This window comes from Rhinopithecus roxellana, chromosome 12, assembly GCF_007565055.1.
Source record: "Rhinopithecus roxellana isolate Shanxi Qingling chromosome 12, ASM756505v1, whole genome shotgun sequence".
Classification (NCBI taxonomy): Eukaryota; Metazoa; Chordata; class Mammalia; order Primates; family Cercopithecidae; genus Rhinopithecus; species Rhinopithecus roxellana.
In genome coordinates, this window is record NC_044560.1 from 9,179,189 (window position 1) to 9,199,395 (window position 20,207).

Below are 20,207 nucleotides of genomic sequence, written 5' to 3' on the forward strand. Positions count from 1 at the left end.
ATGACCCTCTGGCTGACCTCAGTCAGGAAGCCCAAGTGTGAATGCCCCCCAGTCCTCCTCAAGGGGACACTGAGATAGGGTGGGGAGGGGGTGGCAGGAGCCCAGCCCCTCCTGCACATCACAGCAAGGCGAGGATGTGGGGAAGGAACATGGGCATTTGGAAGCAGGATTCAGCTGGAAAGACAGGCAGGGCCTTGGAGAAGTCGTCCCTGTCACTTTGTCCTGCGCTGGGCCCCCTGGAGGTGGAACCCTGCATCCCAGGTGGCCTGAGGCTTGTACCCACCAATGGGTAGGTTTCTGCCTTTGACACACGTCACCCCCACCTGGTAGTCCCTGGGTGTGGCTAGGAGGTAGAGTGGGACATGGCCCTGGAGCCAGAGATACCTGGGTTCGAATCCCAACCCTGCCACTTATCAGCTAGTGACTCACCCTTGGAGTTTCAGTTTCTACAGCTGTCAAATGCAGTAACAGTACCAGCGCCTCAAGGTAGGTAAGAGGAGGGGTGAATGGGCACCACAGTTGTTCAGTGTCCACTCCACCTCCCACACTGGGCAGAGTCTAACCTCAGAGGGAACAGGAAGCACAGTAGCTGTCTCTGCCATCCAGGAGCACTGAGAGGGTTGGGTGGAGAACCGAGGCTCCCCTGGGAATCGCTCCTTCCTCGCTGCCTCTTGTCCAGTTTCAGTCATTGAACGCTGGTCCAGGATGAGAACTTGCAGCGTGGGACGTTCCAAGTCCTGCTGCCTGAGGTCCCACCTGTGCATCTAGCCTCCTAATCTAAATAAATCCCATGTCTTTGCCAGTATGAGGTTCATTCATTCATTCATTCATTCTTTCATAATTCATTTATTTGTTCCACACATCCCTATTGATCACCTACTACATATCAAGCCTGCCCTGGTGGTAAGGTGGTCAGAAATGGGAGCACCCCAGGCACAGCTCAGCTCCTGGTCAAAGTGAGAGCGGGTTGCAGTCCCCGGCTCCAGGCTTGCTCACCCAACACAAATTCCAGCAGCTACCCAACCCCTCAGGGACATTGATCCTGTTCCCTCTTGGGGGTAAATAAAGCCTAATGAATCTAAACCAAGCAGTCTCATCCCACTGTCTTGGGTAACCTCTGGGTTAGGGGAACCTGCCCTGCAGGGAAGTCTGCTGGGTGGTGCTGGGGGACTTATTAAAAAGACACAGGGGGCCGGGCGCGGTGGCTCACATCTGTAATCCCAGCCCTTTGGTAGGCCGAGGCAGGCGCATCATGAGGTCAGGAGATTGAGACTATCCTGGCTAACACGGTGAAACCCCATCTCTACTAAAAATACAAAAAAATTAGCCGGGCGTGGTGGCGGGCACCTGTAGTCCCAGCTACTCGGGAGGCTGAGGCAGGAGACTGGCGTGAATCCAGGAGGCAGAGCTTGCAGTGAGCCGAGACTGCACCACTGCACTCCAGCCTGGGTGACAGAGTGAGACTCCATCTCAAAAAAAAAAAAAAAAAAAAAAAAAAAGAAAAGGAAAAGAAGACACAGGAAGAGAGGAAGACACAGCGTCTCCTTGGCTGGATGCTGTCACATCCCACCCTGCAGGCTGGCATCATGGTTGCCAGCTTGGAGATGTGAGGGGAGTCACCCAGAGGGCAAAGCCAACACACAGAGCTCTGGTGGCTTGCCAGGAGCAGGAAGGAAATCAGGCCCTGATGATATCAAGCGCTGAAGAGCCAGACTTGGAACCACCTCCTCTCTGATCATCTCATCATGTAAGATCATAAATGCCCACATTGTTTCAGCCCACTGAGTCACAGTTTTTAGCTGGAAGCTTCTTAACCAATACAAACGTGATGTGGCGAAGGAATGGAGCCAGAAGAGGCTGGGGCGAAGCTGTGGCTCTGCCTTTCTCGGGTTGTGGGACCTCAGGAGGATCCTTAATTATGAAATGGGGATCATAATGGCTAAGTCGGCCCACATTAATATTAAGAGAGATGTTAATGCAAAGCCATAGGGAGCTATTGGGCCAAATTTGGTAAACAAATAAGAGTCGTCAGCTCCCGATGGAGTCTCTTGAATAAATGGACATTATGCATCCAATGTCCTTGGGAGAAGACTTGGTGCGGAAGGAGGAGGACACTTTCTCCTCCTGATTTCTCTTGGGGGTGACTTTAGATCTGGTCACTACGAACTAACAACAGTAACCATGCCATTAACATTTAAAGTTAACACCCTGTGCCAGGTGCCTGCTGTGCTAAGAATTTAATCTACACTAATCTTATTTAATTCAAACACAAACACCTTCTTATTTTCTTCTTTTTAAAAAATTTTCAATCGAGTGCAGCGGCTCAAGACTGTAATGCCAACACGTTGGGAGGCCAAGACAGGAGGATCACTTGAGCCCAGGAATTTGAGGCCAGCCTAGGCAACATAGTGAGGCTCCATCTCTACAAAAAATACACAAGTTACCCAGGCATTCGGGTGCCTGGCTACTCAGGAGGCTGGTGCAGGAGGATCACTGGAGCCATGGAGGTCGAGGCTGCCGGAAGCCACGATCGTGCAGCCTGGGCAACAGAGCAAGACCCTGTCTCAACAACAACAACAACAACAACAAATTCATATTTTTTGTAGAGATGAGGTCTATGTTGCCCAGGTTGGTCTCTTCTTATTTTCATTTATACTTTACAAGCAGAGAATGTTTACTCCTGTAAGGTACATGGTTAGTCACTGATATAAGTGGAAATTTTTTTTTTTTGGAGACGGAGTCTCGCTCTGTCGCCCAGGCTGGAGTGCAGTGGCCGGATCTCAGCTCACTGCAAGCTCCGCCTCCCGGGTTTACGCCATTCTCCTGCCTCAGCCTCCGTAGTAGCTGGGACTACAGGCGCCCGCCACCTCGCCCGGCTAGATTTTTGTATTTTTTTAGTAGAGACGGGGTTTCACCGTGTTAGCCAGGATGGTCTCGATCTCCTGACCTCGTGTTCCGCCCGTCTCGGCCTCCCAAAGTGCTGGGATTACAGGCTTGAGCCACCGCGCCCGGCCGGAATTTTTTTTTAAACCTAGACTTTATTTTATTTTATTTTATTTTATTTTATTTTATTTTATTTTATTTTATTTTATTTTATTTTATTTTTTGAGACACAGTGTCACTCTGTTGCCCAGGCTGGAGTGCAGTGTTGCGATCTTGGCTCACTGCAACCTCTGCCTCCCGGATTCAAGTGATTCTCCTGCCTCAGTCTCCCGAGTAGCTGGGATTACAGGCGCCCACCATGAAGCCTGGCTAATTTTTGTATTTTTAGTAGAGACGAGGTTTTGCCATGTTGGGCAGGCTGGTCTAGAACTCCTGACCTCAGGTGATCCGCCTGCCTCAGCCTCCCTAAGTGCTGGGATTACAGGCATGAGCCATCACGCCCGGCCTAGACTTTATACAGCAGTTTTAGGTTCATAGCAAAATTGAGAAGGTACGGAGATTTCCCTACCCTGTTCCCACACACAGGCACAGCTGCCCCCACGGGTATCCCCACACAGAGTGGTGCATAGAACTGGAATTTGAACCCGGTGCCCACAGTCCTTCATTCCTATGACACCACCTCACATGAGTCACCACATCTCGAAACTGCTCAGTCAGCTGAGGCACAGGTGGTGCCACCGGCCCAGAGTGTGGGCGAAGGCAGGTGCCTCAGCCCCCTGGCTGGAAACAGCTAACCACACACAAATGGCAGATTGGGAGTCCTCACAGGAAAAAGTTATCCCTCTTCAGTCTCTTTCCTTAGAAACAGAGCCTTAGACAAGGATTCTTGTGCAAACACTTTACTGAAGGAGTACTTTCTGGAGAAACCTGTGAGGGAACCAGGAAAACTGAATAGGCCATGGGGTCTGACCAAGCAGAGAGGTGGTTCCAGGAGAGGCCTGGCCTCAGCCCGATCCCAGGAGGAATTCGAGAGTGTTGTTCCGCCCACACAATCCTTCACAGAGGCAGGGGAGCTGGCAGTTGTACCTTCCATAGTGTCTGATTCTCCTGGCCATGAGTGACAGGTGGCCTCTTGGTGGGAGAGGTGGGGCGGAGGGCAGGCAGCTCCCTGTAGACCAGGGCAATATTTAAGAGAAGGAGGCATATTGGAGCAGTTGGCTGCCAACACCTGGCCTCACTCAGGGAGAGGGACCTTGGGCCTGGAGGGAATCTGGGTGGGGTACCCACACCATCTGCTGCAACCCCTGTGTATCCATTATGGGTTCACTCCATTCACAGGCATGAATTGAGCACCCAGTATGTGGGAAAACAGGGGAAACAGAGATGGTACAGACATGGCCTCCGTCCTTCAGGGCTCCAGTTTCGTTGGGGGAGATCAGAGAAGTTCCATTTGCCACTCTAGGCCAAGCTTGGTAAGCGGCAGAGTCATGAAGCATTGTGGGAGCTTGGAGGAGGGAGTGAGCCCTTGCAGTCAGGGAGGAGGATTCAGCCCGGGAAGACTTCCAGAAAGTAGCCCTTTGACCCCGAGGAGGTGGGGATCAGTCGTGATGAAAGTAATAGCCATTCAGTAGCCCCTTGTAATTCACCCTGAGCCAATGCCTGAAGTCAGGAGAAAGTACTCAAGGCTCTGGTGCCCGGAGCCATATGAGCTGGCGGCTTTGTCTAGCGCTTCACCCAAGAGGGATTTACGGAGCTCCTTGGTTCTGAGCGTTGCTTTGGGCACCAGGGATGCAACTGAGTTTAAGACAGGCATGGCCTGCACCTGCAGGGACTTCAGAGCTTGCCTGGGGAGAGGGTCACATGGCCGGACTGTGCGGGGTCCCCAACGTCTGTGAGAGGCTTTCCTTGAGGTTTTAAGAGAGAGAGTCACATGGACAGAAAAATCAATATTGCCCTTTAAAGTGGCTGCTCCTGGTTGTAGCTCCGAGACTATATTGGAGGGGATGAGAAAGGACCGGGGAGACAGCAGGTGAGGGACAGTGGCAGACCTCTCCCCCCACCCCGATGCTTTGGTCCAAACACCATCTCTGAGGGCTCCCTTGCTTGGGCTTCTCCCAAGATTCCCATCCACCCCAGAGGACACAGCTGCTGCCTCAACTGGGAGGATTCGGAAAGCTTCAGAAGGTTAGAAGGCATTGGTAGGAGGTTCCGGGGGAGGCTGGGACTACCTCCCCACGGAGTGTTTGAAAAGTCAGGCTGGTTCAGGTTAGATACTGAAGCGGGGATGCCGGAGCTCCATGCTGAGGAACAGGGTGGAGGGTATGGGTTTTAGCACCCAGGGGTCTGCCCCCGGCAGTGGGGCCACCAGTAGAAATGCAGTCGCTTCTTGTAGGTGTCCAGGTTACGCTTCAGGCAGAAGGCCACCTCCTTGTCACAGGCACACAGCTGCTGCTCACACCAGCTTCCCTTGTCAGCTGTGGGTGGAGGAGTGGGAGCTCTGTGTCTGTCCTTTCCCAAGACAGAGCCAGGTATGGGTCTAGCAGCCTCTGAAGGCAGTGCAGTTCCTACTCAGTCATGGAGGTACCGGTCCCAACAACCCCCATTCTAGCTGCATGACCTTGGCCACGTACCATGACCTCCCTGTGTGCCATTGCACCTTCAATTATTTATCCACCCATTCATTAAACAATTATTGAGCACCTACCGTGTCTTGGCAGGAGAGGACTTAGCAATAGGGACATGGGAGAGGGGCAGGTATTAGAGCATCACAGGGAGGAATAAACAGCTATGCAAAGTGAAAGTGAGGAACCATGCAGGGCTAGGAGATCAGAAAACAGGGTAGAAGAGCCTTTTGAGCTGAGATCGGAAGGGTCTGCTCTTCCTGGAGGAAGCTGCAGTTGGGGAGTGGGGTGGCAACAGTCTATGCAAAGACTCCATGCAGGAGGGATCACAGTTTCGTTATCTGTGCAGTGGGGATCATGGTAAGAGCTGCCTAGGGGGCTGCTATGAGAGTTAAAGCAAGAAGACAAGGCACTTAGCCTATAGTAAGTGCTCAATAAATGTTGGATATTATTGTTACTATTATGAAGCCCTCAATGAACAGCGGCTGCTGTGATGAAACCTTTCGATTCCCATCCCTGAGGCCCTGCTGCATTTCTATGCTTGTGATGCTGGAAAGGATGCAGAGGCCAGGTGCCCTGGGTTCCAGCCCAGGCTCTGTCAATTGGAGGCAGACACTTCCCCACTATAGTTTTGGTTTCCTGGTCTGTACAATGCAGATAATCAGGGTTTTGCTGATCTTCGACAGGCTGCCCGAGTGATTCCATGTGGTAATGAAGAAAGGAATAGCCAATCGGTAGCCCTGTGTAGTTTATTGTGGCAAGCATCCTGTGAGGCTCATTCTGTCTGTCTCATTTTAGTTCTTGCAATAACTTAATGGGGGTAGATTACAGATGGCGATACTGAGGTTCAGGGAGGTTAAGCAATGCGGTCACCAAGCTGGTTGGTAATGGGCCTGAATTCCAGGTGCTAAAGGGGTCAAACCTCCCATGGGCCCTCTCCATACCACCGTACCCATTCTTGCCTCTTCACAGCCCAACTGCAGCCAGTGGGCCCACGTGAAAAAACAGAGAGATCAAGTAGCTGTACTGTGAAGGCAGAGGGGACTACAACTCGCTTCCTGGGGTCTCCAGCTCCAGCCCTGAGGTCTGGGTACTCACAGCAGTGGATGTCCCCCTGGGAAAAGCTGTATCTGTAATGGTCCGTGTGGATGCGGCATCCGTGGGTCTTCAGGTGGTCATAGCAGCAGTCATGGGTCTGGCAGCACCTGCAGCAGATAGGGTGCACAGCTGCATGGGTCCCCAGCCTACTGGGGTCTCTGGCTGCTCCCCCACCGGAGAAGAACCCGTGTCCCCACCTAGGAAGAGTCAAGGCCTGCAGGGCTGCAGTCTTCCTTAAGATCGTGATGACTAACATTTTTTGAGCGATTCCTATGTGCCAGACACTTGCTTTATCTATGCATTCTCTCTTAATCCTTAAAACCACCATGGGATGGAGGTACTCATATTACCCCCTCTTCAGAGATGAAGAAACTGAGACTCGGGGAGGTCAAGACACTTGCTCAAGGTCACACAGCCTGTAAGTGGCAGATCGGGGCAGTGTCCCAGGAGTGGCTGGCTCTCACCGCTCCTCTAGCTGACTCCCAGGATGATTATGAAGATCAAATGAGATAACGGCAAAAAAGGCAGTTGGTGGCGGGGCTTTAAGACCATTGTCCATTGCAGTGGGGAGTGAACGTGGGCATTGCCACTAGAGTAGGGGATGGGAGTGCAAGGGGGTGTCTGGCCTTCAGGGACCCTGGGGAACCTTCTGGAAGGCAAGCTCCGGGAGGGCTGGGACCATATTGGCACTCAGCACTTTCTAGCACATAGTAGATGCTCAACAAAATGGATTCAACTCAACTAAATGAATAGGTGGGTGGAGAGAAAAGAAGAGTCCTGGAGTCGGGGGCAGGATAGGATTGCCATCCCTGGGAAAGGAGTTACCAGTCCGTGGCATCTTTGGGCTGGCCTCTGCCTCCTAGTCCGCAGTAACAGCCATAGGGCCAGTAGAAGAGAATGGGCATTTTCCCAGTCACTTGCTTGACCATCTTGTTCAGGTTCAGGATCCCGCCCTGGATTGGAATCACACCTGCCAAGCAGTCCAGCAACCAGGAGAGGAGAGGAGATGAATTTCAGGGCCGCGCCAGTGGGCATAGGATGGCACTCTGCTCTGCCCAGACCAAATGAGTGACCTCAAATAATGATGATAATAAAATGACATCTACTACCGCTATTAAAAATATAGTGACAGGCCAGGCACAGTGGCTCACACCTGTAATCCCAGCACTTTGGGAGACAAAGTCTCGCTCTGTTGCCCAGGCTGGAGTGCAGTGGCACGATCTCAGCTTTGAGAGGCCAAGGTGGGCAGATTGCTTGAACCCAGGAGTTTGAGACTAGCTTGGGAAACATGGTGACACCCTGTCTCTACAAAAAATACAAAAATTAACTGGGCATGGTGGTGGACGCCTGTCGTCTCAGCTACATAGGAGGCTGAGGTGGGAGGGTCACCTTAGCTCAGGGAGGTGGAGGCTGCAGTGAGCCGAGACTGCACCACTGCACTCCAGCCTGGGCAACAGAGTGACACTTTGTCTCAAGGGAAAAAATAACAATTACTGAGTGCTTACTATAGGTCTTCTTGTGTATTGATTTCTCGACTCCATCTGGCTAGATAATTACTGTTAAATAAATAAACTTTTTATTTTGGAATAATTCTAGATGTACAGAAAAGTTGCAAAGATAGAAGTTTCCTGTATACCCCTCAGTCAATTTCCTCAAACGTTATCATCTTACTTGTGATTCATTTGTTAAAACCATCATTGGTACAATGAATATTATTTTTAGTCCCCATTTTACAGATGAGCGGTTTGAGGCTCAGTAACTTGCTCAAAATCTTAGGGGCTGGTAAATGGAGCCAGAACTCATCACTTAAAACAGTCTGGTTTCATTCTCTGTCTCTGGGCATTGATTTCCCACTCCACAACAGGAAGAATAATCCCAACTCACCCTTCTTATCTCCAGTCCCTATAAAAATCTGAGTCTGTAATAGAGTGTGTAGATCTCCTGGGAGGCAGCATGATTTAGAAATCAATGCCTTTCATGGATAATTTTATTTCACTCATAATAACTGCTGGTTAGAATTGATAGTAAGGGTAATTTATTTTACTGGAAGAGAGGAATGCATTATGTTGAGTTAGGAGAAATAAAATACATTAAGTCCATGAATTCAAATGGGAGGTTGGGAGAAACAGATGACAGAAAGGAACGGAACTGTGCCTGTGTGCAACTCCAAGAGATGATTCGAGAATGCAGGCAGCACACGTCCAGACAGAGCCCAGAGTCTCAGGGAGACTGGGCTGGGCAGCCAATCTTCAAGTGAGCCTAGTTATGGAATCTGCACCCAACCTCAGGCAAATGAAGTCAATAGTGAGTGAGCCCCACATTGGGGGCCGCTGGGGTGGGAAGGGTGATTGGGAGGGACTCATGCAGTGGACAAAGAGTGAGACTACACACGGTGGCCTTGGGCTGCAACTGAAAGTGACTGGGCCATTATGTCCCCAGTGTGTCCCCTCGATGTGTGGGAGTCCATGTTGCCATGCCTGTTTGACATGGTGGCTCTAGCTGTTAAGACATATACAAGAGAAGCCTTGCTAAGCTTTGGCTGCACTGGTGAAGGATCCCGGGCCCTCTGGAATCGTACACAATCCATCAGAGATTCCTAGATTCCATGATAAGGAACCCAACTGTAAACAGAAGAGTCCACCTTGTAGATCAACCAAAGCCCCGTGTTCAGAATCTTGCCTTTCTTAGGGTACCTCTGTCCTCTTATTTATTTATTTATTTTTTGCCCTAAATATAGCCCTTTCCATCTGGGCTCAGAAATACATGAACTGAACTCACGCCTGAATGATGCAGCTCTTTCTTGCCATGTGAGAAATATATTCACCTTTGAAATACATTCAGAATGCTTTCGGGTGGTCTTACTTGTCATAATTTTAAGGTGAGGAGGACCCAGCCTGAGAAGCAGAGCTGGAGCTGTGGCTGGGGAGGTGTTGGTGAACTGGCTTCGCTTGTCAGCAGTTCTTGCCTGGGTAACTTTTCCCACCCTTGGCTGCCACTGACGGGGATGAAGCTCCTTCTCCCAAGGGATGGGCACAGCGGGTAGGAGGAGATACCACTGCCATCTTTCATGCATGTGCTGTGTGTGAAGCTTAGTATCTGTTTTCTCATTAGAGTCCTTCTAACAGCCCTACCAAGCGGGTTATGTCCATTTTACAGATGAGGATATTGAAAGGTGGGGCGATTTGGCTAAAGTCATACTGCCAAGAGATGACCAGGCCTGCATTTGGCTGCAGGTTCATCTATGTATTTGATCTCTACAGTGTCTTCCCTCTTTACGTGTGAGAGATGAATTTTTGCAGCTCGATTGCAAATTTCCTAATGGTTTTTGCTGTAATCCTGGAGACGTGTTCCTCTAGAGAATTTCAGAGTCCCAAGATAATATAAAACTATATTTTGAAATGCAAGCCTTTTCCAAATCACAATTTTGAGATGGATTAAGGACAAAAAAGGCCAATTTGCTACCAACTGCGTTTTATATTTGGTCTGCTTAAGATCAAATGGAAACTGCCCCACCCTTCACCAAAGGTCCAGGGAACCCTCTTCCCAGGTTCAAGGAAGAGCATGAACATGAAACAGCTCTAAAAGCATGGAGTGCTATGCATTCGTACAGGTTGTTCTTATTCAGTGGGAGAGGCAGGGGTGAAGTGACCTGTGTCCAAAGCGTCATCATCATGGGCCCAGCAGGCCTCAGTTCTGGATTTCTAGTTTGAACCTTCACAGCAGTCCAGAGACATGCAGTGCAGCTTGGCCACCCAGAGCTCTCTGGCTGAAGCTACCATGCTAGGAGACTGGCGGCCACTGAAGGCTCTTTGCAGAGAGGCAGAAGGATTGGGGAGTGGGGGCCAGGGTCCTGGGGATCAGAGCAGCAGCCCCCTAATCTAGGAAAGAGAGTATAGGGGTGCACTGTCCTCCCTCCTTCCCTTCCCAGCCTGAGTCCCATCCCCAACTCACCAGCCATCACCACCAGCCCACACAGCAGGGCAAGTTCCATGATCCCAGCAGACAGCAGTAGAGGCAGCTGCTGGAAGTCTCTTTTCATGCAGGCTGCCCCCTTATATCAGATGCACCCCACCCAGGCTTGCCCAGCCCTCCCTCCCAGCCCTTACCCTCATGGAGGCAACACACGCTTCTTTCACTTCCACTTTTCTGGCACTGGGGAGTTTTTAACATATTTTTTCCTATTTATTTATTTTATTTATTTATTTATATTCATATATATGTATATTTTGAGATAGAGTCTCACTCTGTCATGCAGGCTGGAGTGCAGTAGAATGATCATAGCTCACTGTAGCCTCGAGCTCCCGGGCTCAGGCAATCCTCCTGCCTCAGCTTTCCAAGTAGCTGAGACCACAGGTGTGTGCCACTACGCCTGGCAAGTTTTTTTCTTTTTCTTTTTTCTTTTTTTTTTAGACAATACTATGTTGTCCAGGCTGCTCTCGAACTCCTGGCCTCAAACAATCCTCAACCTCCCAAAGTGCTGGGATTACAGGTGTGAGCACCATGCCTTGGCTTCCCTTCCACGCCCTTTTTGATAAAAGAAACATACACTCAGTGTAGAAGATTTGGAAAACCTAAATAATAAACTTAAAATCACCTGTAAACCTATTAAGCACCATTGACATTTTGGTGTACGTCCTTCTGTGGTCCCGTTGCTGCCTGTCTCTCTTTCTGTCTCTCTCTCTCTTCATACTTTTCCCTCACCAAATTAGGAAAATGTTATACATGCAGTGCTTCATAGCCTATTTTTTCACTTGCTGATATAACTTGCACATATTTCTATGTCATTAAATATTCCTCTCTAGTAACATTGTGAAAGTTAGGTTCCTGGCCAGGCATGGTGGCTCATGCCTGTAATCCTAGCACTTTGAGAGCCGAATGCGGGTGGATCACGAGGTCAGGAGTTCAAGATCAGCCTGGCCAAGGTGGTGAAACCCGTCTCTACTAAAAAATACAAAAATTAGCCGGGCGTGGTGGCAGGCGCCTGTAATCCCAGCTACTCGGGAGGCTGAGGCAGAAACTTACTTGAACTCAAGAGGCAGAAGTTGCAGTGAGCCAAGATTGTGCCACTGCACTCCAGCCTGGGCGACAGAGAAAGACTCCGTCTCAAAAAAAAAAAAAAAAAAAAAAAAAAAAGGCAGGTTCCTATTTCATTATACTGTTATATATATTATTATAGTGCTATACTGTTTATCTAATGAAACTCCAATGATGGATATATGGGTGGCTTCTGATTTTTTTTAATAATCTAGACTGTACAGTGAAAGAAGGCCAAATTTCAGTCAGTTCATGTCCAGAATTGCTTCCACAGGATCTACTCCTAATGCGGACTCACTGAGTCAAAGCACACACACAATTTGAAGGCAGGCAATTGATGTGTGTTGACAACTTACCCTGCAGAAGGTCTGCCCCAGTTTATACGTGAGAATCTTAATGAGGCAAACGGGGTGGAGCCAGCCCAAACTGGGTGGAGGAGCTGATGGGAGGACATGCACGGCCATTGCACAGAGATGGTCAACCACCAGGGTTCCACCGAGAACCTTGTTCCCACACAGCAGAAACTGTTTTGCTTTGATGCCTGTTAGATGGCTGTCTAAGGACAGAATGCCCAGGCTGACCTCTGCTGCCAGCATAAAAGCTCATCCGAAAGAATATGCCAGCAACAGCCACTGCTAGGAGCTTCCCTCTCTCTCTCTCTCTCTTCTCTCTTCTCTTCCCTCCCTTTTAAATCTGATTATTGCCTTTGTTCCTTGACTCAGTCAACCAGCTGACCAGCTCATATGTGTGTCAACAATCTACATGCAAAATAATTCAACAGCAAGCAACGTAGATGTCTCTGGCACATTTTTTGGTGCACCCCCTCCCATGTAGGCTCAATAGTCCTTCCCTTGTGCACTTACCAGTGTGGTGTCTTACGCTATAGACAATCCTCTAGACAGGGACTCTTGGTGGGCCATGTGGCTGCCTGTCAGAACCCACGCCACCCTCCATCTGGTATGGAAGGATGAGAGCAAAAGCAGCCACAAGCCCTTTGTTGATTCCAGAAGCCTTTTCCCTAAAGGGAGAGAAGGCACGACATTGATGCTACAAAGCATCCTCAAAAGCCCCATCTTCAGAGTTATCTCGGACACCTCCAGAAGCCCCAGGGCACATCCAACAAGCAAGGTTTAGGATCAGACAGATCTGGTTCAAATCCTGGCCCCTTCTCCTACCAACTGTGGGACCCTGGGCAAATTACTTCACCTCCAGGAGCCTTGGTTTCTTCATCTGAAAAATGGGGTCAGCATCTCCCTTCCCTGATGGCTGTGAGATTTAGAGATAACGTCCATAAAGCACATAGCACCAAGTCTCACCGATCCAGGGAATGCCATTACAGTAACCACAACACACCTGGAGGTTAAGAGGACTGGGGAGATGGGATTCAAACCCAGACTGCCTAGGTTAACAGCCTGGCCTCCCTGACATCTGGCTGCTTAACTTGGAGCAAGCTGATTATTAGCTCTGTGTCTTCCTCTTGCTCCTGTGTAAGACAGGGCTGATGACAGTACCTACTTCACAGGGTTACTGTGAGGATGAAAAGATGAACAGGGTTTGGTCCACAGCTAGAGACCAATAAATGTCAGCTGCAGTGACCCCCATCATTCTCCTCCTCCTCCTTATGATCATTCTCATCATCACTGCTTAAAATAAGTGGAGTAACTAACCTTTTCTTCTGTATTCTCCGATCTGCCGTTCATCCTATCCATTGTTTTTTTCCCATCTCAGTGCATTTGGTCCCTCTATAAATTTGATCTGGGTCTTTTAAGTATTTTCCGTGCTTCTACTTAACATGCTTAATCTTTCTTTCTTTTTTTTAAATTTTAAAATTTTTTTTTGAGATGGAGTCTTGCTCTGTCACCCAGGCTGGAGTGCAATGGTGCGATCTCGGCTCACTGCAACCTCCACCTCCCAGGTTCAAGCAATCCTCCTGCCTCAGCCTCCTGAGTAGCAGAGACTATAGGCATGCACCACTATGCCTGGCTAATTTTTGTATTTTTAGTAGAGATGGGGGTTTTATTATGTTGGCCAGGCTGATCTCGAACTCCTGACCTCAGGTATCAACCCACCTTGGCCTCCCAAAGTGCTGAGATTACAGGCGTCAGCCACTGTCCCTGGCTTCTTTTATATCCTTAAACATAGAGAATCTACAGTAGTTCCCCCTTATCAGTTTCCTGGCAGTTTCTCTTTCCATGGTTTCAGTGACCTATGGTGTACAGGTCACTGAGGTTTTTTTTGTGTGTGTGTGTTTGCTTGTTTGAGATGGAGTCTCTCTCTGTCACCAGGCTGGAGTGCAGTGTAGTCTTGGCTCACTGCAACGTCCGCCTCCCAGGTTCAAGCAATTCTTCTGCCTCAGTCCCCTGAGTAGCTGGGACTACAGGCACGCGCCATCACGCCCAGCTAATTTTTGTATTTTTAGTAGAGACAGGGTCTCACCATGTTGGTCAGGAGGGTCTCGAACTCCTGACCTCATGATCTGCCCACCTTGATCTCCCAAAGTGCTGGGATTACAGGCATGAGCCACCGCGCCCAGCCATGACACTGAGATATTTTGCGAGACAGAGAGACCACATTCACGTAACTTTTATTATAGCATATTGTCATAATTGTTCTATTTTATCATTAGTTGTTGTTATTAATCTCTTACCATGCCTAATTTATAAATTAAACTTTACCATAGATTTGTATGGCTCATATATGAAAAAGCATAGTCTATATAGGGTTGGGTCCTATCCATTCTTTCAGACAGCCACTGGGGGTCTTAGAACGTACCCCCTGAAGATAAAGGAGAACAACTGTAGTTTTAACTTTCAATGTCCTCCATCTACTACTTCCATCGTTTGTGTCATTACTGGGCATTTTTCTATTGTTTGATGGTTTCTTTAGTATAGATTTCCAGAAGTGAAATTTCTGGGTCAGAAGACATAAAGATTTTTGGAGGCTGGGTGTGGTGGCTCACACCTGTAATCCCAGCACTTTAGGAGGCTGAGATGGGTGGATCTTGAGCCCAGGAGTTCAAGACCAGCCTGGGCAACATGGTGAAACCCCATTTCCACTAAAAATTTAAAAGTTAGCTGGGAGGTCGGACGTGGTGGCTCATGCCTATAATCCCAGAACTTTGGGAAACCGAGGTGGGCAGATTGTTTGAGACCAGGAATTCGAGACCAGCCTGGCCAATATGGTGAAACCTGTTTCTACGAAAGTACAAAAATTAGCCAGGCATGGTCTTGTGTGCCTGTAATCCCAGCTACTTGAGAGGCTGAGGTGGGTGGATCACTTGAGCCCAGGAGGTCAAAGCTTTAGTGAGCCGAGATCGAATCATTGCACTCCAGCCTAGGTGACAGAGTGACACCCTATCTCTAGAAGAAGAAGAAGAAGAGGAAGAGGAAGAGGAAGAGGAAGGAGGAGGAGGAGGAGGAGGAGGAGGAGGAGGAGGAGAATGGTGATGTGGGTTTGTAGCCTCAGCTACTCAGGAGGCTAAGGCGGAAGGATTGCTTGATCCCAGGAGTTTGAGGCTGTAGTGAGCCACGATCATGCCACTGCACTTCGTTCGGCCTAGGTGACAGAGCGATACCCTGTCTCAAGTAAAAGAGGCATTATATAATTTGCATTTGAATAATTAACAATGAGTATGAATATATAAAGGTTTTCATGCCTTTTTCTTTCTCTGAAAATCTATGTGAATTTGAAACCCCCTTGCTTCTGCCCATCAGCAGGTCTTAGTATCTATTGGGCCTGGTTGTTTCTTGGGACATCAGCAAGTCTGTGTGTTTTTACTTCCCTGGCAACAGTCAGAAAAACATTGATGATACTGTTAGGCCACAACCTGGCAAGCTCTCAAGGTGGAGGATGGAAGGGAGCAGGAAGGCTATCAGATGCTGGGAGGGGAAACTCTATTAAAAATAGCTACTGCCAACTGAGTTTCTACTGTGTATCAGGCCCTGAGTTCTTAGCTCGTTTGATTTTCACAGCCACGAAGAAGACACTGCTATTCCCATATTACAGGTGAGGAAGCTGGAGCTCAGAGAGGTTAGCAGGGTCACACAGCAGGTACACGGCAGAGTTTGGGTTATACCACAGCTCTGCTGGAGCCCGCCTTACTGTGTTGGGGGTACTGCCCTAAGAACTCCACATATAATACATCTAAGTAGGTACTGTCATAATCTCCATTCCACGGATGAGTCACTGTATCTTGGAGCTCTGCCATACGAATTCTCTTACCCGCCCAGCACAGACAGTCGTGGAAGCCAGAAGAGCTGGCAGAGTCTAGAAATCGGCTGCCCCCACTCTCACTGCGTACCAGAAGAAAGTGGACCCTCTTTCTCACTTCCTAAGAATACCCGCACGAGGTGACAGCATATCCTCTCAGCCCATGGCAGGAGACCTCCCCTACAAAGCCCTATTGACCAGAAGAGTCCCATTGCCTGGATTCCATCCACCAGGAAAGCCTGCCAGAGCGTATCTGAAACGAAGCTCCAAGTTCCCAAAGGTTTGCAGGATCAGAGGTAAGCAAAGGAGAAGGGCTGCCCCAGGGCAGGGAAGAGGGAGGAGGGAGAGATTAACTTTTGTGGGAGAGTGACCCACTTTTCTTCATCTGAACCAAAGGAAGTGGGTTAAACAACTGAAATCCCCCCAAACGCCTGTCAACAGCAGAATGGAGAGACCTGTGGCGGTAGAGTCATGTCAACAAACCACAGTGACACACGAGGACATGGATGAATCCCACAAGCATAGAACGAAACATAAAGCCGGACACAAAAGAGCACAGCATGTGAGAGAGACTCCATGGCCACGGCGTTCCACAACAGTCAAGCTCATGTGTGATTTCACAAGTCAGGGCAGCAGTTCCCCACAGCTATACATGCTGATTAGAGGGGGTTACTAGAGGTCTTCCTTCAGGGGGTGCTGCTGATGTTGTCTGTTTGGTGTTGGTTACATGGGTGTGTTCACATTGCAATAATTCATCCTGCTGTTCACTAAGGTTTGTGCATTTTCTTGGATGTATGTTACATTTCCATGCATTTAAATGATAACAATGAGGAAGATGATGATGGTTTAATTTCTTTTTGTAGTGCCTGTAATCCTAGCACTTTGGGAGGCTGAGGCAGGAGGATCACTTGAGGCCAGGAGTTTGAGACCACCCTTGGCAACATAGCCAGACCTTATCTCTATAAAAAATAAAAATTAGCCAGGCAGGGTGGCTTGCACCTGCAGTCCCAGCTACTCAGGAGGCTGAAGCAGGAGGATCCCTGGAGCCCAGGAGTTCGAGGCTTAGTGAGCTGTGATTGCACCACAGCACCCCAGCCTGGGTGACAGCTGAGACCCTGTCTCTTAAAAAATTAGGTTCAAACTTCAGCAGGAAGTCCTTTGGACACCCTTCCGGATTATCAGATATCCCTCCAGATTATGAACAACCAAGGTCATGTAGTAGAAAGAAAGCCCCAGCTTTGATATCAGAAAGCTCTGTCTTTGGCTTCTAGCTTAATAACTGTGTTACTTTGATCCAAGTGCTTCATCTCTCTGAGCGTCAGTTTCCCATCTGGAAAATGGCACCAGTGATGCATCTCCTTTAGGCCTGTTGTCATGATTACAGGTAGCATGATTGTCACATGGTAAGTGGCCAATCATAGGAGGAAAAAGTCTAGGGTTCAAACTCAGGCAAGGGGCAGGGCAAACTGCCCTCTTTCTGCACCTCAAGCCCAGAGTCTTGTTTCAGAATAACACAAAGCTGGTCACATGCAATGGGGGGATTCCCAGGCCAGTGGTCACGAGAAGGCACTTTTAAAATCATTTGAAATCCCCATGCCCAGCAGCTTCCAGACGGTCATTACTGGAAGGTTCTTTCCTGTGTTTAGACCCAGCCCAGCCCCCAGCTGCTTCATAAAGGTCACATCTGGTGGGAGGCCGCAGAGTCTGGGCATCCAGAAGGAGGCCTGGGGGTCAGACAGACCTGACATGGATCCTGACTCCCGCTCTGTTTTGTCATCTGTTACATGGGGCAGGGAAAACTGATAATATCCAGCTAGTTGGATTGTCATGAGGATTCCTAGACGTAGGGCATGCACGGCAGTTGGTAATGTGCTTCGTGCCGAAGAAACACTCAATAATGGTAGTGGGTGGTGGTGTTATTAGTATTAGCTCATGGGAGGCAAACAGCACAGTTCCAGGAAGCCCCACAGGAGCCCAGCACATGATTCCACTCCACAAACATTCCTGAGCACCTACCCTGTGGCAGCCCTAGCCAGACTCAGCACACTGTGCAGGGAGCAGAGATGAAGGAGCAAGACAAGGCCCTGCCCACCAGGAACTTACAGTGTCCTCAGAGTGACCAGACACTTTTCCAACTGATTGAGACCTGGGCAGTGCAGACAGTTTGTGGCCTGTCTGGTGGGTGCAGGTGCGAGGCTCACACTGATTTGCATGGAAGTGGGTTGCCCTGCCTGAGGAGTTGGAATGGAGGGCTGACTGTGGACAGCAAGATAATCGTCTAGTGGGTTTGGCCTGAGTCCTGCCGCGAGAACCCTGTAGAACCTCCTGGCACCCCTCTGGTCACCAAGAGGGGCTATGCAAGGCACAGGTGATAGAGTGTCACTGTGGTGTGGGATGGGACTGGGGGCACGCACCTTTTCTGTGCAGAGCATGGTATGGCTCTGACACTGGAAGGCAAGGCAACTTTCCTGGCACCTCAATAGTCTCCAGCTTTGAGGGAATCTAAGGTCAGCACCCTGGGGTAGGCCCAATCTCTGTGGGTGCCAAGGCTTCCATGAGTAGCTGTGAGTGGATGTCAACGCTGGGAGCAGGGGAGCAGAGTAGAGGGATACAAGCAGCTGGGGCTCCCGAGACGCTTCTGGAGATGCTCAGCTGACATGGCAAGGCATTATTTTGGGAGGGCCGGTGGGCTGACTTATGTGGGTGGGACAGAGCCATTTCTCCCTGTTAATAGGATCCCACAGGGGCTCACAGCCTCATGAGATGTGGCACAAGGGTTAGCCTGGAAGGGTCCACCATCCTCTCCACAGGAAATAATAGCACTTGGGCACACACAGAACCTTCTATCTTTCTCGCTCCTCGAAGCACATTTTATATTTTGGGCACTGTTTTTTCCAAGTGCAGATGAGGTTGGTGGGGCTCTGCAGGGTCTACTTGCTGTCTTTATGAATTTGACTAAGTACCTCACATAAGTGAAATCATACAGCATTTCTTCTTTTCTACCTGGCTTCTTTCATTTAGCACAGTGTTTGCAAAGTTCATCTGTGTTGTAGCATACGTCAGAATTTCCTTCATTTTTCAGGCTGAGTCATATCATCTGTTTTTAAAAACAGCTTTATCAGCCAGGCGTGGTGGCTCACACCTGTAATCCCAGCACTTTGGGAGGCTGAGGCAGGTGGATCACAAGGTCAAGAGATCGAGACCATCCTGGCCAACTTGGTGAAACCCCATCTCTACTAAAAATACAAAAATTAACTGGGTGTGATGGTGCACACCTGTAGTCCCAGCTATTCGGGAGGCTGAGGTAGGTCAATCTCTTGAACCTGGGAGGCTGAGGTTGCAGTGAGTTGAGATTGCGCCACTGCACTCCAGCCTGGGCAACAACAGCGAAACTCTGTCTCAAAAAAAAACCCAAACAAACAAACAAACAAAAAAACAGCTTTATTGATATATTCACTCAAGTGTATAATTCAATGTTGTTGGTTTTGTTTGTTTTTTGATTTTTGGTTTTTGGATTTTTTTTTTTTTTTTTTTTTGCAGATTCACAGTTTCACAACCATCACCACAATCTAATTTTAGAATTTTTTTCTTTTTCTTTTTTGTTGAGACAGCATCTCACTCTGTCACCCAGGCTGCCGTACAGTGGTGCAATCTCGGGTCACTGCAGCCTCAACCTCCTGGGCTCAAGCAATCCTCCCATCTCAGCTTCCCAAGTAGCTGGTACTACAGGCATGCACCACCACACCCAGCTAATTTTTGTATTTTTTGTAGAGATGGGGTTTTGCCATGTTGCCCAGGCCAGTCTTGAACTCCTGGGCTCAGGCAATTCATCTGCCTCGACCTCCCAAAGTGCTGAGATTATAGGTGTGAGCCAACACATCAGGCCTAGAACATTTTTGATATCCCAAAAAGAAGGGTCTCTAACCAAGGACTGACCAGAACCCATTCTTCTCACCTTAAGTCTAATTTTTCCCCCCAAGAGGCCCACAGTCAGGAGCCATATGGTATTGCCATGGGCAGTACCACAGCCCATGTGTCCCCCACTCCAAATCGATGTGTTCAAGTCCTAACCCCCAATACTTCAGAATGTGACTGTATTTGGAGATAGGGCCTTTGAAGAGGTGATTAAGTTAAAATGAAGTTACTAGCGTGGGCCCTAATCCAATATAACTGGGGTCCTAATGAGAAGAAGAGATCAGGACATAGACAGGCACACAGAAAAGATCACGTGAAGACACAGGGAGAAAGTGGCCATCAACAAGCTTGGAGAGAAGCCTCAGAAGGAACCAGCCCCAATGACACCTTCCTCTCAGACACCCGGCCTCCAGAACTGTGAGAAAATAAATTTTTATTGTGTAAGCC

The 20,207-nt window shown here is 49.0% G+C and overlaps 2 protein-coding genes across 11 annotated transcripts in view; one reads left to right on the plus strand and one right to left on the minus strand.

The window, feature by feature from the left end:
* PLA2G2F (phospholipase A2 group IIF) overlaps positions 1 to 20,207 on the plus strand; it is a 137,079-nt gene that overhangs the window by 95,363 nt on the left and 21,509 nt on the right. Inside the window, exon 3 of one of the 10 annotated variants that reach the window (XM_030913372.1) lies at positions 15,866 to 16,141. The exons of the other annotated variants lie outside the window; for them this stretch is intronic. The gene's annotated coding sequence lies outside the window, so the exon portion shown is untranslated. The remainder of the gene's footprint in view (positions 1 to 15,865; positions 16,142 to 20,207) is intronic. 10 annotated transcript variants of the gene reach the window in all.
* PLA2G2D (phospholipase A2 group IID) lies at positions 3,767 to 10,655 on the minus strand. Its single transcript, XM_010366742.2, has 4 exons — positions 10,554 to 10,655; positions 7,428 to 7,572; positions 6,603 to 6,709; positions 3,767 to 5,357 (listed from the first exon to the last, which is right to left on the minus strand). The coding sequence occupies exons 1-4, from the start codon at positions 10,639 to 10,641 to the stop codon at positions 5,212 to 5,214; spliced, it is 486 nt and encodes a 161-aa protein (XP_010365044.1). The 5' UTR covers positions 10,642 to 10,655; the 3' UTR covers positions 3,767 to 5,211.